General features: G+C 36.3%; 1 protein-coding gene across 1 annotated transcript; it reads right to left on the bottom strand.

Annotated features, from left to right (window-relative positions):
* On the bottom strand, positions 1 to 17,781 carry USP16 (ubiquitin specific peptidase 16; the record flags this gene model as incomplete). The annotated part of the gene is made up of 17 exons (XM_081996359.1): positions 1 to 125; positions 232 to 388; positions 701 to 787; positions 1,986 to 2,080; positions 2,732 to 3,389; positions 4,001 to 4,168; positions 5,315 to 5,371; positions 6,179 to 6,270; positions 7,164 to 7,242; positions 8,123 to 8,210; positions 8,574 to 8,704; positions 9,398 to 9,490; positions 10,478 to 10,659; positions 12,517 to 12,620; positions 15,074 to 15,177; positions 15,853 to 16,031; positions 17,721 to 17,781. The coding sequence occupies 17 exons, from the start codon at positions 17,779 to 17,781 to the stop codon at positions 1 to 3; spliced, it is 2,460 nt and encodes an 819-aa protein (XP_081852485.1).
* Positions 17,782 to 18,263: the final 482 nt, after the last annotated feature.

The following is an 18,263-nucleotide window of genomic DNA, read 5'->3' as shown; positions in this document are numbered from 1 at the left end:
TTACAGCAGTCGCTCATAGAAGAGTAGATAGGCTTGTGAGCTCAGCACTTTTGATGCAGACACAGCTTGTACATGGGTATCGCTGATGTGGAACCACTGTCCTTTTACTGGTTCAGTTTCTAAAGCTGTGAAAGGAAGAACTTGGGAGTAAAAGCGATTACAAAGAAAGCAATCAATCCTGTTACTGTTCTGCAGTAAGACATAATTTGTAAAATATTTCTAATTATTCACCTTGAGGAGATTGTCCTCGAAGGACAAGGTCAGAGAGATGGCTGTTCATGCTCCTCATTTTAGCATAAGCAGTGTAGTGCCCAGACCTCATTGTTCCACTGTGTTCAACAACTCCATAGAGGGAGTACAATACTTTTGTATTTCCTTCAGCCACGTTCTGTAAGAGCAAAAGTTTAGGTATGTCAGTCAGGTACCAGGTTTTAAGTAAGGCTAGAATAGAAACCCTTCACTTGGCTTCGATTTGTTTGCTGATGAAAGGGAAGCTGTTCATTACAAATTCACATGAGCACAACAACTATGATCAGTGGAAGTACACTGGCTCAAGTACAAGTTGCAGTTGCTATCCTGTGTTACCACACAAAATAACTGAAGCTTGACAAGCGTTCTACAAAGATTCTGTTAAGCAGCTTAATTGTGAAAGCATGTTAGAACACGGGAAAAGAGAATCTGATTGGTTTTCCCCACTTACTTTACATTTAGCTGTACAGAAAGGAGCCAAGTCTATCACTTCTGGAAACTTGATGTGCCTGTTAACTTTCCGTAGGTTAAATCCAGCCTTAAACAAAGTAGAAGAAAACCCCATAATGTTAAAAGGTAGTATATTAAAACTGGGCTTAGTTACTAAATGTTTCAGGTTAAAGTTTCAACAATGCAAAATCACTTTTCCATTACACAAAATTGGGAAAAAGCAACTTTTTTTTTTTTTCCCCCCCTCCAATGCCCAAGTATTTCCAGCATTACCTCCTTGCCCCCACATGCTGCACTGGAGCACAAATGTAAGACAGCTCTTCAACTCACTCTCACAGTAACTTAATGGTAGCAAAAGTAGAAAAAGAATCAGCTCTAATGTACTTGAGGACATCTTGCTTCTCCTCACATACTGTCATCTGCCTGAGGATCTAATTTTATATCATCAAAACTGATGTAACTTCTACTCCCACTTTACTCAATCTTCCAGTATCAAACTGGTAAAAACAGAAGATGACAAATGTTATTTTCCTAATCATGTTGCAGTCTATTGGAATAGGGTACACATTTCCATTTTCTCTGTGAAATTGTTTTTCATCTACTTAAAGTCACCTCCCTTATTTTTCAAGTATTTTGACCAAAATACTGTAGAGCTTTAAATTTAGAAGAGGCAATACTGTCTCCCATCCCCATTCCTTGCCTCTTTCTTTGTTGAAAAGCTAAAGCCCTAAATCAAAAATTTTCCTACAACTTAGAAAAAAGGTAAGCCACTTTACTTCAGTGTCTATAAATAAGACTTAAGTTGCATTGCTTTCCATTCATCCCTTCCCTTCCCAGTAAGGCTTGGAATCCTCTCTTTTCCAATTTTACCAACCTATTTGTTACATTCATTTAGTAAGGGATCCTGTTCTGTCTGTACTGAAACTAAGAGCCCATGAAGTGCTGTAGTAGCAGGAAACAACTAATCTAAGATACTGCTTAATACAGTAAACAATAGTGAGGGAAGGTATTGCAAGTAAGCTCACAAAACAGCATTTTTTAAACAACTAATGCAATATTCTTTCAGGAAAAAAACATCCCAACTCCTCAAAGACCAGAAAAACCAATGCTGTGCACCAATACCTTCGAAACATTAGGGGGAAAAAAACCAAAACGCAAAAACAAGCTTATAGTAAATAAAAATATGCTAACATCAGTTCTAAGTTAAGCTAGTACTATGAGCATATATACATATGAAACCAATACTATATACATACACATTTTTGCAATATCAGCTTGCTACTTACCTGTTGAAACCTCTTTAAGTGAAGAGTTAAAATTGGAGGAGCAAGAGAGATTAGCATCTGCTTTTTGGCATTAGTATAAACATACTTCTTTTCACCTGCAGAAAAGAAAAATCACCAATGATTAAAATCTAAACAAATGTTACAGCAATAATTTCTTTATTTTCACTATTTAAACTGTTACAGTGTCATCTACAACAACTAAGGAACCGAACATTCCCTTTTTTGACATCATGTTAAATGATGAACTGTACAACAGCTGCTGTCTTGCAGATCCCGTATCACAAAAGTAACCGCTCGCACCATGTCTGAGCGGTGTCAGCACAAGCAGGATGAATTCTTGCCTGTTCTCTACAACTCTTGTAACCAGAAATTGCACACAGCTTTTATTGGCCTTTTTTAGCAAACACCAATGTGATTTCCCTATGACTGTCACAGCAGAATTGTCACGTTTGAGGAGAGAGCAGAAGAGCCACCTGCTGAACAGCTGCTCTCTACATACATCCACATTGTGAATTTTTAGACTGAAATGCCCTTTCCCTCCCCCCACAAACCCAAACCCACTCCTCTTTGCCCACTCTTCTTTTTCACCCAAGGTGCTCACAACCTACCCACTGAACACTAGTTCAACTGATCCAAGTTAAAGTTATACAAATACCACTTTAGGGATATTCCCTGCCCCCCTTACCCACCCAAGCAGCAGACAGGGACATATTTAAAGTTTTCTTTTAAAAGGTAATTTGTCATACTTTTTATGTTGTTCTTTGGTCCATAATGTCTTTGTGTACATACATCACAGAGTAGTTTATTGGTCTCGATAAGTTTTTCATTACGGGTAAATTGATACAAACAGTGATGGATTGAACCTTCTTCTGCGTTCAGATCTTCCCTGTTTGCAAGAGTACAAAATGCTGTTTCTGGATCGTCAGTCGATACTTCACATGTCTTGGCAGGAACAGCCTGAAAGTCATCTGTGGTACTCGTATCAGATTCAGCATTGGCACCCAAGTGTAGTTTGGAAAAGTCAGTAGCAAGCTCTTCCTCATCTTCATTTTCGTCAGCCTCATCCTTCAAAGACAGGTTGTCAAGGCCATTGACAAACTTTATAGGAGAATCTAAGCCCTCCATAGGGAGATCCATGCGAGCCTCCTTTTCCACACACTCTTGTTCTGGCTTTCCTGTATTTTCATGCATGCTCTGAAGTTCTGTACTACTTCCCTGTATGTTCAAGTCTTTTTGAGTTAAGCAGTGATCTTTGCAATCGTTTGATGATTCCTCTTCTTGCATCATATCAGGAGTTTCAGAGTTAATTTCTGCCTCTGATTCTTGGTTATACTCAACATCAGTTGCACAGATATCTGTCAAGTGAAGCACCTTTCCTTGAAGTTTTTGCTGGCGGCGCTGGCTCTGCAAATTGGAATACATAATATGAAAGAACACAAAAAGCAGAGCAATTTTAAATTATATTTAGCATTTCTTACCATTTTTTTACCAAAATTTTTGTAGCATGCCATAGATGCGAAGGGTGGGAGCGGGGAGAACAATCTATGATATAATGATCAAAGGCGATCAATTCAAACAATACTGAATTTATCCTCACTCAGATATAGTTCCCACTGCTCCTTTTTACACAGTATCTTCAAAATACAACTAATGGTTCCCTTTATATCTTCCCCACTCTTTTGTATGTCTCTATTCTAAAGTTTTGTGAATATTCTTGCAATCAATGACTGAAGAACAGCTGTCTGATACAAATTAATGCTACTTCAGACAGGCAACAAATTCCACAGTCCTCTGGATACTAGCTTATTCCTAGTACAGCAACTCTTAACAGAATATGTAACTTCTTAAAGGCAAAGACATAGATACAATTGGTCTTTTCAGTTGTGCATTTGAGTGAGGAGAAATTCTAAGCTGTCTCCTTCTCTTCCACCTAAATGGAGGAAGCAAAAAGAATTTGTTTCACCAGAAGTTGCAAGCACTTCATTAATAAAAGTGAAATAGTTCTCAAAACAAACCTTGGCTTGTTTTTTGGCCTGTTTCTTTGCTTTTTTCTGAAGGTGTTTACTTGTACCAGGGGGCTCATCCCTCTGCTTGAGATAACAGTCATTGTTTTTATCGTCTTCATCTTCAGATTCCTTTTCTTTGTTTTTTTTAACATTTCTCTCATTTGTAATTTTTACTTTCTACAAAAAAAACCAAAAAGCCACAAAACAACCATGGAAAGAGAGATGTTACTGTCCTGAATAACAAAATAGTATTCCAAAGAAAACTGTAAGGATGAGATGTTATGTATCTGAGTTTTCAGCTCAAGATAAAACATTTTAGTGACTATAACATACAACTAACTCATTTATGCCACCCTAACGTTTACAAAAGAGGCGTCTCACTCCAGAAGGAGTCCATGTGAAACAAGGACTTGCAGAATGACACACTATGAAAAAGTAAGGCCACCAAAGCCCAAATTCTGAACCTGTAAAGGGGAAACATTGCCTTTGACACTAACAGATGTAATCTCATCAAATGCACTGAAGAGTAGCATTTTACAAAAGCTGAGACATTTTCAGTTGAACTGCCTGCCACAGAATTTGTTCGCTTCTGCTACAATTAAATTTATTTGCTGCAGAAGACATATGATCCCTTTCGCTGGGGGGGTTTAATTTCAATATTTACTCATTACCTTTTTTGTAAGCAGTGCTACATAACAAATTTGAAATATTACACATACAGATTATCAATATGAAACACAAAGCAAATCAAGTATTTTGAGTGTCAAATAAAGCAATACTGATCAAATAAATATTCACATACTATCCTACCGATGTTGCTTAACTTTATTCAATAACCTAAATATTATGAGAAGTACTCTTGCACTCAATAAAGAAAAATGGATGAAAAAAATGTAAAAAATAAGCAACCCCTAGGCACCCACCACTGTCATGCAATGTAGTTCAGTTTTACAACAGCGAAGATGAATCGGGAAACACTGTTCTTTGCCACTCAGTCTTCGGCAATAGTGAGACAACACTGGAACATACTACGTTATTCCCTAAGCCAGTCTCTACATTAGAAACATTAACTGACAAAGCCAAAAGATCACCAACAGACTATCAGTGATTTTTCCAGAGACGATTTATGAGCCACAACTTACAGGAGCGACTCTCATGAAAATCTTATTCTCTGTCTTCCTGGGCAAACTTGTAATTTTAACTTTTCAAGAGAGACATTTAGAAAGATCCATAAATTTATTCCCTAATGATTATATAATAAGAGGTGTTTTCATATAAGCAAACAAAAACAAAGCCAAAAAGCAAGCATGTACCATTTCTTACCTGATCATCTAGTACGGGAAGCGACAAATCAAGGAAAGACTCGTGGACCAAGGATACCTTTAAATGAGTATGTAAGAGTCCAATTTAATTTTGTTTGGAAGTGGCTGGTGGTAGGTTTATTTGTACCTTGCCTTGTTTGCATTCAATGCATGCTTTAGCCGTGCTTTAAGTTTGTATGCACAAGTGAATCTACCTTCACAAACAGCCATGACCAAAATCTAGCAGTCATATTACGACAGAAATAAGCAAGAAATACTTTCACAAATTGCAGTTTTCTAGTGGCCCAGAATATGAGACTCCAACTTCGGGCCTGTGAGACTGCAGGTATCGTCCTGTCATGACATACATCTAGCCCACTTGCTAATACCCTTAATTACTTAATTCTCAGGATGCATTATTCCAACCGTGCCTTCTTGCTTAACTATTCTCCTCGCAATCCCACAGTCATTCCAGTGTGGGAAAGGGAAAGACCTCATTACCTGATGAGAAAGAAAAGGGCCCCTGGCAGCATACTGCTGGTAGCAGTACAATTCGCCCACTCTACAATTTGTACCACTGGAAGGTGTTTACCAGGAGTCTGAGAATGAATTCTTCTGGCAGAGACAGCTTGCTGTCACTGACCTCTTTTTCTGGAAGTCTTTTGAAAGGGACTGAAAGATCAGCTTTGTAACATAAGGGAACAAAGACTCCAGCCAAACCATGCCCCTCTTTGAAAAGCATGCAGCTAGTCAACTCTTAGAAGTGTATTACTTGAAGCAAACCTCTCCAATTTCACTTATTTCTACATATAGTAGAACTTAGGGGTTCTCCTGCAGATTACATAAAATTATACTCTAGGCTATTCAAAGCAGGCAGTTTACTTACGGTTCTGCATTCCTCACACATAATCGTACTGGTTAATTCTCCACCAAAGATTCGATCTACAAAACTTTGCATTCCCTTTTTCTTTTCAAATTCTGAGAATTGACAAAATATATAGTAAAGTTAATGCTATTATATATAATATACTGGCAACCAATTAGTTATGGCATACCAAATAAAAAAAAAAAACCCAAAACAGAATACAGTATGCAAGATATATGATGGAACATGTTGGCCTGTTCTAGTTTCCTCAGGAAGTGCAGCAAGTTTCTTAAATTAAGGTCCTTTCGTGTATCAAAGGAATGGGGGCAAAAACACATTCACAGAACACAGTTTGACTGAACCAACATTTTTACCACTTTCCCAACTCAAATGCATTTCCCTGTTTTCCCAGAAGTACTGCATCCCAGGAGGAGTTCCTGTTTTCTCTCAAGACCCAACTCAAACAACTGTCTGAACCTATAGAACAAGCACCAACTTCTGTCTGTATAGGTGCCCTACAAACAAAACCAACTTCCTCAAGTTGCATTTTCCATGTGGTCTGCATTTAAACTTGCCTTCATCTTCTAACCTAAATCATGGTGAAAAGTTTAAAAATTCTTCTGTTCACTGTTCGTTTTGGGGTTTTTTTTTATACCACTGTTAAGTAACAATGGACTATTAGGACTGAATAAACCATTACATCAATGTGCTAATATTTAATTTCTTATATATTAATGATTAAACACTACCCAAACGTATTTTAATGTATAACATCTATCGAATCAACTGTCTCTTACACTGTTAAGAAGGAAACACCACCAAGTTCAGTACGACATTTAAATAAATAGTCTAACACTACTGAGCCTTATATTTTAGATACACACATGAGATGGCATAAACTTGTAGAATTAAACATGTATCTTTTAGTTGCTGCCATTTGTGCTACTTTGTGTATTTCAATGAAACAGATTTTCAATTACCACAACATCAGTAACATGTACTTTACCTTTAATTTTCTTTTTAAGTTCTTCTTCATTTTGTTTGTTAGAGTCAGTCAGCGCCTTCAGTATTCCAACAGTTACTTGCTGAAATTTTCAAAACAAATACACACATAAAATTTCCTAAATTAATTCAGTTGACTAGTTCATTTTACAAAATATGTCAGACGGAGGAAAAAGTTTAATCTTCACCAAATAAGAGAATCAGTAAAAACACCACAAATGCCTGCAGAGACACAAAGTAGTTCCTGCGGATATTGAAAAAATTAACTAACTGAAAAACAAGCTTGCAACTGTAACGTTGCAATTAGTATGTAAGAAAATCAGTCTCAAGATTAAATACTTTCCCAAAGTAAAACTGGCAACAAAAAATCATGGAATTTCCACAAGTGAACTTTCAGGCATTTCAGAAATTAAGACAAAAAAGCACATTCCCTTAGGGTGACTACACATACTCCACACCCACTTTTTCTGTAGAAGTTTTGGAGAAGTCAATCAATTTCTGAAGGACAACAGACATTTGTATTAGAAGTGCTGAATTAACCAGAGACCTTTAGAGCAAGCAAAGCTGAACTTTTCTACTTGATTTTATTAGAAGAGCACAGTGTACACACCAGTACACTGCCTTACAAAAAGGCAGAAAATATCATTATCTTAGAAACCTAAACAATGTGTGCAATGTATGTTAGAGATACAGGCCACAAACAAACTTCATTCTTTGAACAGCTCTGTAAAATGAAAATAGTAATACCCATGGTTGCTCCTTCACAACACCACTGCTTACAGGCTGCCTGGTTCTACAGCTCTATTGCTAATCTGCTTCAAGTGCGTGCTATGGGCAGCACAAACCACTCTACAGAGGCTGACATCTCAGAAATAATGTTCTTTCTCCCCTCAGCAGAGGGGAGAGTCTTGGTCTGAGGTATGCAAGAAGAAAGGTAGGCACAACTATGAAATTAGCACTCACTTGGATTTCTTCTGCTCTCATTCCATCAAGTAAGTAACGAAGCAATTCATGACTGTCTTGCTGCTGATAACCTTTAAATCGTATTGCTCTATCAAATGAAACAATAATTGTGAAGTATAACAACTTAGAGATAGACAAAGTAAAAACAATTCATACCAGACACAAAAGGACAAAGTCCCAAGCATGTATATAAAAGCAACAAGTGTCTACATATTTTCTAAAATTATGAAGCTAGCTAGTCAGAATATGTTACTGAGTATCTTTCATTTTATTTCTATGCATTTATATTTTGCTCTTTATCTTCTTCTTTCAAAGCTTGTTAAGTATCATACAAATGTTATATGCTGTGATGTGACCTCAAGAAAAAAAAAAGGGGGGGGAGAAAACTGATCTTTTTAAACAACAAATTTTTTTCACACTCACTATGATATGCAATTGTACAGATACTCACTTTTTACAAACCTGGGCAAAAAGTTCCTTAGGAGTGACTACCCCTTTTTTTGTCTCCTGCATTTCTGTCAGGAACTGGTACATGGCTAATGTCAAAGGACCTGGCTGATCTAGTTTTATCAGCTGAGGTTCCTGTTTTAAACAAAAGCAACAAAGTTGTTTTGCCTTAATTTGGTGACAGATCCTTCTGGAGTAAGTTCTTCCTTATCTAAACACTTCAGTTCTTGAAAACATTATTATAAAATAGAATACACAAATAAGTTAACCTGACAAAAACAACCAACACTTGGTTTCTCATGAGATGATACCAAAACACTGGGATAAAAATCATTAATTATTTATTGCTTAGTTGCAACTCTGGATTTCTTGCTTTTATTAGGGGGAAAAAAACCCAAAACACACAGTTTCCTGAAATGCACAACCCTTCGTTCCCGTCCAAATCCCTAACTGTAACAACAGGTGTGTTATTTAAGTAGGCGCTGCAGACACCCTATAGTTTCCTATTTTGCATTTAGACAAGTGACACTATAGCAAAAGTTACACATTTTCATCCTTTATATAACTTAATCATAATGTAAGTACTCCTTTGATGACAACTAATACTTAGAGTATTGAATCACTGCTCTTTCACTTTGAATGGAAAGACCTCTGCGAACTTCAGAAGCAGCTTTATGGAAGTCAATGGTAAAGTTCCCATTGATTTTACATCTTGATCTTGTTAGTATTTAGTTGAAACAGCTTTAAAACCCAGAGATGAGTATTGCTTGTTTCTTTAACAGACTGGAAGGGTGGGGAGAAACACTACAGAGGTCAAAGCATATATACCATGGATAACTCAGGTGACTCTATTTTAACTGTTGTGCCAGGCATTTTAGCTTCTTTAAGCAGCTCTCTCAGGACTGGAGTTTGTGATAAATTCTGTAGAATATAAAAGAAAGAAGAAGATTGGTAACAGGGGAACAAGAGGAAGGGCAGAGGAGTTCCACTGGTCGTGGAATTTGTATCAACCAGATTTGCAGCAGTTTATTTTTCCAAAACACAGAACTACGATGGTAACTACCACTCTGAAAATTCTAACAGTGTTTAACAGTTAAAAGGTACATTCATACAGCTAATGTGACTTCCAGGTGTCCTCTTTATATATATCACTTTAGATTGCAAGAACCCTAAATGTACTTTCCTTCTTCAGACTCACCTTTTGACAGTCTATTTACTAGTGTCTGTTTCCAAAAATCAAAAGGTACTATGCAGTGTGCATATTTGCTTAGTTTAAAATATGCTTAAAAAAAAAAATTGAATGGTCTATTAAAACCTGCAAGTACAGTGGGAATTTTGTTTGAGTAAAGCTTCAGTATCAAGAACCAAAGAGCACAAGATTACATGCGAGTTTTAATACAAATAAAAGAGCAAGTTGATTCTATCCAAACACTTCTTGGCTGAGCAAGACACACAAGATGGCAATGCAATACACTCATCTCGTTAATATTTATTTTTATTTGATTTCCCATTGCTGAGAGAGACAGTTTTTGTTTCTTTGGGTATTTATTTCTTATATTCCAAGAGGTCAGCAAAGATAAGGCAGAATTTTTTTTTTTTCTTCTTATTAAACTCAGAAGTTGGCATGCTTAATCTATATCAGTGAAAGATGCTGTCCCTCAAAGACAGGACAGTTTGTTGTATCTTCCCTGAGAGCAAGTCTGAACCTGCAGCTCCATTTCTTCATATTTCTCTGGGCCAACATGCTATTTTTAGAATGAACCCATCATTCTTGGCAGATAAAAGCCACATTCTATCTGTGTCATTGTACAATACTGGGGGTGGGGCTGTTGTGGGTTGTTGGGTTTGGGTTTGTTTTTTTTTTTTTGCTATTCAGAATTTTTTCAAAAGCAGCAATAACTACCGTACCTGCATCACTGCATTAAAGAAACATGTATTCCCCAAGTTACTAAGTCCTTTCACAGTCACTTCCGAGTTAGTACTTGAATGAGAATTCTCTTCTTTAAGTGAGACTTCTTTTTCTTGCTCATTTTTGCTGTCTTTTTCTACTTTTTTATTTTCAAATTCTTTGTACTCTTGTTTTTTTTCTACTGAAATAATAAAAAAACATACCACATATTAACCACGTAACAGGGAATGGGCTAGGAAAAAGTTACTATAGGCAGCTGTAATCTACAATGTTTAAAAGTTAAGCATATGATAATTAATTCTGTAATTATATACATGTAACACCACTGGTTTAAGTTCTTAAACTGTCTAGGTAACAGGAGTTTAAAAAGAAACAAAACAAACAAAACCAAATAAAAATAATCAAGAAACCCCTGAAATGCCGTTTCAGATCAGCATACAATTTAAACATGCCACTTGGTCCACAAGCCATTCATGCCAACAATCTCTGAAACTCTGCATCTGTTATCTGAAATTTCATTCCTGTTGCAAAATCTCCTATGGTAGGGCTTTATACAACACCCAGCAAGATGCCACCTGATACAATATCCCTTTTGACATGGCACTATTGTCTGAAATGAAATGCACAGGCCTCCCATTGTCAAAGCATTCTCATGTTCATTTCATGAACCTAAACAGATTAAACTGGAAGGTTTATATTCTCCAACACACATTAAAGATATTCTCCCCAAAATTACTTTGGTGTATAGCTCCAGATTTCAATGACCTGTTTAATAAAACCATATGGAAATTCCAGGTAATTTCCAAAATAACACCCACACTGGTTCTGCCAGTTTGGCAGTCTACTATTGATAAGGTTTCTGATAAATAGGGCTTGGAGCCAAAATTAACTTTATTTTAAAGTAATACCAGCTCAGAGAAAGCAAGGAAACCAGACAATACAATCTTTGCAGATGGACAAGAAATGGATGGACAATAACAGATGGAACACCTGAAACAGACAACAACTGCACCCAGGTATTCATCTGTTTTTCAGTTCAAACCCAAGAAGAAAATTCTGGCAATCAATATGAAGTTCAAATACTAGATGTAGAGAAACTACGTATCTGGGAAATACAGACCAGAACCACTCAAAGATTCCAGTCCCTGTGGGAAAACCTCAGCCGCTTCCTAAACAAATATTCAGAGACAGCCACTTGGCATTGCTGGATGGCTGTGATCTGTTTCCCAAGGGGGATATGACTTCACCCAAGTGTAGGATGGTATTGGATTTTTTGATAGCATGAGTTATAGCATTTAAGTTGAGAGGCAAATTCTTCTGAGTTTTCTAGTGGAAAAGCCTTGTACAAAAACAGTTTTGCCGTTGTGGAAACGGGGGGGCTTTTGCTGGGTTTGTTTCCTTTTAAATGACCCTGTTTTGCAGATAGACTGCAGGCTGAACATGCTATTTTAGAGCGTTCTGAATGCACTGCAGCTACCAATACTAAAGGTACAGACCTAGCAGACAATTCCTCTTGTACACTCCTTTCATTAGGAAACGTGCTGCAATAGCTGGAGACTTAGTCATTCCAGCTGATACATTCACAAATACCTACAAAAATACTTTTAAAAAAAATAAAATCAAATTATGCGTAAGCAATGAAATTCTCCTTCAGATCTCAAGACAGACTGAGCAATACTGATGAATTTCAGCACTTCTAAGTACTGAAAGTAAATTCCTTACTCACAGAACAATGGAATGCCACATTTTAAAAACAGTCACAGTAAAAAATATATTTTTCTTCCTTCTACTCCTATATTTCTGATCTGTAAATTTAGGGGACACTGAGCAAAATCCTGGTCCAATTAGGTCCATAGGCTAGGATGTTACTTATGCTATCAGAATTCTGACAAAGAAAAAAAGGAAGAAACTAGCTTTTTACTTTACCATAAGATGCTTCAAAGCTAGGTCTAATTTAGTATACATTCTTGATTTACAGTACTGTCTCCTACATTTAAGGGACTTTCTGATTTACTGTATGTATACTATAGTTACTTACCTGTACGTGATGAGTCAGTACAAACTTGTTTTCTAACATAATCCACAGTCTGACCCAATCGGCTTGAAGAATTATATGGGACTTCATTATCGCATATGTAGCACCTGTCTCCGCACCCCCCACAAAGAAAAACAATTAATCCTATTTTTTCCTATTGTTTAAAAATCCTAAACTATTTGCTTCTTTGATGCTATTCATTACACAAAACTATAAAATTACAAGATTTATTTTAAGATTTAGAAGTCTTAAAGAAGAGTTCAATCTTATTTCTGATCAAGAAAATACAAGGTTCTAAAATTATCTTTACTAAATAATTTCAATGACTGGAGGTTGCAATTTACAAATATAAATTAGACCCTTAAAAGATGTGCTTAGAAACCTAGTCTGCAAGAAAAATAAATGCAGGGAAAATTTTGCCAAAATCAAGAAACTAAGATATCAGGCCCTAAAGGAAATGACTTATGAATGTTATGGCATGGAAAAACATTCTGAGTATTCTAGCCAAGCAACTACTTCATTATATTAAAATTGGGTAAGAAACAAATCAGTGTCCTTCATTAGTCCTGCACGCTTTTATTTGCTCTTCCGTGGCTGATATAAATCTATTTGTCTCTCTATGAGCAAAGAACTGTGTGGTTCGGCTACTAATCTGTTTTACACAAAATTGTGAGAGAAGCTGCAGTGACAAAGGCTCAAGCAAGAGTAAAATTCTGCCAGAACACATACAGCCGAAGGAGAGTTGTATGTACCGATTTCGTAGTTCTGCCCAATCAGGTCTTTGAAGAGGTGACAAAAGGTACTGAAGGGAATGCAAATAATTCTGCATTCTGGAACATACCAATTACAGTTCTTGGGCACAAATGCATTTAGCAGATTTCAGGATTACCATAAGCCAGACTCTATTTTCTGATATTAAAAGCAGCAGAAGTCTGCAGTAAAGCACTTCGCTAAATCTCTAGCATCCCTGGAATTCACTGCAATTCTCACATTTCTTCAATGTCTCATTGAAAAAACTAGCTCAATCTTTGGATCCCTGGTATGTATTTATTGTCTCTCTGGTTAATTATAAAAAATAGGCATTCTCACTCCTAGAATAACAAATGATAGTTACTTCCATGGGCAATTTTTAGTATCCTTTCACCCATCAAAAATTTTTATAGGAAGCCGTGAGGGAAACAAGGAATCGGAAGGAAGTTTTTTCAATGATGGCTGTTTGACCAGTGGGAAAAACATTAAGTAGATCCAATTGGTAAGTCATACCAGTGCTGAAAATACGTACAATAGCACTTGCTGTAACCCCGGAAGAGCAGAACTTAATCAATTACTAGGACTCTCCTCTTTCTCTCCATGTTTGAAACTTTTTCTTATAACCATTTACAAGTACTATTCAAGTCCAATTTCAACCACATTTGCATGAACACTATAGAGAGATTTATTTATACATTCATAGCATTAATAAATTCTGATCAAAAAGGCTTTCCCTTTTATGTACCAAGTCCACTGTGAAATACAGTTCTTGATTGTAGGTTTGATTTATAACAACAATTTATAGCCAATATATCAATCTGAATTTGTGCAAGTTTGTATAACAAAGAAACTCTAGAAAGAAGCAAAATATCTTGCTTAGACAACTTCCCCTCATTCACAAGTACTTTGATTTGAAAACAATATAAGCTTTAGAACAGAGAAAATAAGATATAGATTAAGCCCTTTAAAATAATAATTTAAAAACTTATTTAAATTCACAAAAATAAGTTCATTAGTAATACATATTATTAATGTCTATTTCCATTCTAGAGTTCAATAAAAATACTGACCATTACATGTAAGTGTTAAATATGATCAAATAAAGAGATAATGTTAAATGGAATTAACATAATGACAAATAATAAGTTTAAAAAAAGGTTATAAAGCAAAATGAAAACTCTTCATGTAAGGCACAGTGTTTCTGTATGGCACTGTCCGGAAGATTAAGGTTCCCCCTTATATAGTAACATGCTATTCCCTTTAAGCATATTCGTTTCAGGAGAACTCCTTTTAAGAGCAGGAAATACTACCAGAGAGATGGAATTTGTATTGATTGATCCAGTAGCATCTTGTAATTCTACAGTTGTGCTTCTAAACTATACAAATGGTGTTAAGAAGTCATATTTATTGGGAAAATAAGAGTAATTAAGTTTGTCACTAACTGTGTATCAGAAAGTAGCTTCTCCCAAGGCTGAAAATTCAGAGCTACTAACAACATACATTTCTACACGTCAGTATTCTGACCAAGAAAAAGCAGTAAAATATGAAGTCAACAGCATTTACTAGTTGGTCAATTTCAACTTCAATTATGAAAACTTTCTAATTCTGTAACTTATGAAAGGTATAGATTTTACAAGCAATATTTATTCAGCAAATCTCAGCAAAGACTGCTGGGAAGTTGGTGTGCAGAAATGTTTTATAAATTTCTAGAGATAAGTCCTAGAGAACACAAAGAAAAGAAAACAAGAATTATATCCCAGTCTCTGTTGCCCTCTAGCTATGTCTTATAACTGCTGCCTGACAAACTCACCACACACTCCAGTTGTCCAAACTGAGAACCAAACAATGGGGATCTGATCTCGGCGTAGTATAATGCTTTAAAGCATGCTGTTCTTGAGAATTTCTGCCACAGCCCTACAATGTTGATAACCAGAAGTGTCACAAAATCCAGTTGACTATCAATGAAACATACATAAAGTCAAAGTATAAACAAAGGATTAAAATGAAAATTGATGAGTTATGTTAAACTAATTAGGATGACCAGATGGGTCTGTATTTCAAGACACTTATTTCTGCAGAGAGAGAAGTAACTTACTGGGTGCAGAATAACTATAAAGTTGCTCAGGGATCAAACATCTCATTTACAAACTCCAGCTTGAACAGCTTGAAGAACAAAACAGAGCAAAACCAAAAACCTCTTCAACATGCATAGTTTGCAGTTTGTAATTTTATATTAGCTTAATAAACTAATGTTAGCACAAGATCTTATTGTAAAAATCACAAATTAGGATCATTAACAGAGTTTTTTTATTTTCTTAGCAAAATAATTTGGACTTTCTAGGAAAAAGTCCTCAAGATGGTGTTTAGCCTTAAGTCTGCTAAATGCCTTTGTGCCAAGCTTCTAAGTACTTCATTTGCAATTCGGAGCAGACATTTTTTATCACACTAAAGTATATGAAATCATTTATGTAGCACGACATTTAAAATAAAGAAAGAGAGAATATGAGTTTAATTAGAAGCTCTCTTGTTCTACTATATTATGAGGCACTAAAAGATATTAGGACAAATTAACAACAAAACAAGAGATACCCTATGGCCACATTTTAGACATAACCATATCGAAGGGCTTTCGTCAGTCTCCTCCTCAGATTTCTCTTGTGTCTTATTGTCTGCCTTGCAGTCCTGACAAACATGCCATTCCACGTTCAGCAGTGCCTTTTTCAGATGACCTTGTTCCAATCCTTTACGAATATGCTTGCACACAGGTTCTACAAGACAAAAAGCACAAGAAGGATGTAGGTATCATAACAAACGAAACAGTCTCTAGGCTTCAAAGACACAGGCAGCAATCCAGAAGCTAGGATAGCCTTTCTAGAGTCAAAAGAAACATTGACAATTTAGCAAATGTATCAGAAAGAAACCCTTTGTTACCCACATTCACAATCCAAGGATATTGTTGCTGCATCCTAAACTACTGCATTAGTAAAATAAAAGTATCACTCAAATCTACACCTGGTCAGAGGAGTTGACAAAACCTTTGGATACAAACCTACCTACTGTGCCAGGCTGTGGGCTTCTATTATTGTGGCGTTACGATTCCCACATCTCCCAGGGAGCAGCCACAGCCCACTGCCACGGTTCCCAGTCACCAAGGCAGCACCTGGCTGGCCTATAAAAGTGGAGATTATGGAGGTTATGCTTCCAGCTGAGCTGCCTCAGTGAAATTAGGCAGCAGACTATAGTAAAAAAGAATGGCAGTCATCCTACCCATACCATTACCACTTCACACTACAATACTACACCGTACTTGGAGCTGCACCTTCTGGGCCTGGTGTGAACTCCATCTATTTAACCAAACTCGGCTAAGAAAGGTTACACCGAGAACAGGCATCTGTTGCTAAGACCTACTACCAGGAGTTTAATTATCTTCCTTCTTTTTTGTTTAATTTTTAAGGTTGTTGGTTACACCATCACTTCAATGAAGAGAAGCTGCCTGTAAGCTTCCGTCACATACAGAAAAATTGTGATTGACAGACATGACAGATAATGCATATGCAAACCAAATCAAGTTCTTCCAAATAAAAAAAGTGGTGGTTTTTTTGGTTTGGGGTTTTTTGGGTTTTGGGGTTTTTTTGTTTGTTTGTTTGGTTTGTTTTTTTCAGCCTACAATTTTTCACTATTTGCAGCTGCAATTGCAAATGTTTCCCCAGTTGGGATCAACAACAAAAAAAAAAAAGATGGGCAAGTCACAATCTGTGACCTGGTAGACAAGGTGGTAGAAGAGAATGCTACACAGCGTAAGTGAAAACAAGAGCTAGAATAACCAGGGTAGACAAGATAACAAATAAAATTGCACCACTGAGGTGAGACGCAGTACAGCTGGAAGGATAACATTAACTATTTGGGATTAGGAACCACTAGGAACAGAAGGTGAAGAGGAGAAAGATGTTTTAATCAAAAAGCACTATGACTAGAGAGCTGAGGTGTCCAGCGCCGGTACTAAGTTAGTTACTAGTGTAAAGACAAATAGCTTCACAGAAATATTTTAATCACAAACTTTTCTGCTGGAGCAAGAATCTTCTGCAACAAAACCTTTACTAGAAAAATGCTACTTAAACCTATCATGACAAGCTTAGCAGCTGACTCTACAAACCCCCTTATATTCTGAGGAATTTTATATGATTCAATACAATACGTACATCAGTAAACAACTATGTGTCTGAGTTCCTTGAAAACCAGAAAATAATCCTAGTTTTCAAGACAGGATTATTAATTTCTAGCATTCTTAGAAAAGTAGCAACACTAATGTAGTCTTGGTAGACTTGCGTTTCAAGTATGCAAACCCACACTTTGTAAATGAGACTTCAAAGACAGTGACTAGCGTAAAGGCCTTCTAATATTAATGAGTTTTCAAGCGCTCTTTGAGGTTAAAACAAGACTTCTCTGAGGAAGCATACCCAGCGTATCCAGAGACTCATCAGACTGTGCAGTCTTGCCTTTGATGCGTTTCTTTCCCATATTTGTAGTCTGTAATTTTTCTTACATGGAACAGTGACCTAGAAAGAGAAATTGTAAATTAGAAAGTAGGTTTTGTTTTTACTTGTTCATTGCTAAACAATGACTTATTTCTATGGCCAAGATGTCCCTTGAGGTGATCTACCTTGTTTTTGACATTTTCAAAAGAAAATAAATTAATTATACTTTAACATGAAATAATTGTAACTGTTGTAGTGGCGAGATCATGGTGTGCATTATAAAACCCAAATTATCTATAACCTTAAATCAAAAGCATTGCACAAAACAACAAGATGGGAAACTTAAGTATCAAAAATCCTATAAACGTTTAAGACTTGTGCTATAACTAACTAATAACACAGGGATTTTAGGAAAAAGAATTAGGTTTGTCCCAATTAATTCTCAAAAAATTTTTTTGCCATTACAATCTTTCCACTTTCTTTATGCTTCTTTATGTATCTTTATGAATCTGTGTAATACTGATA

This window comes from Phaethon aethereus (assembly GCF_964289735.1).
Source record: "Phaethon aethereus genome assembly, chromosome: 1".
NCBI lineage: Eukaryota > Metazoa > Chordata > Aves > Phaethontiformes > Phaethontidae > Phaethon > Phaethon aethereus.
The sequence above is the reverse complement of the archived record's forward strand: the minus strand, read 5'-3'. Positions and strand labels throughout refer to the sequence as shown.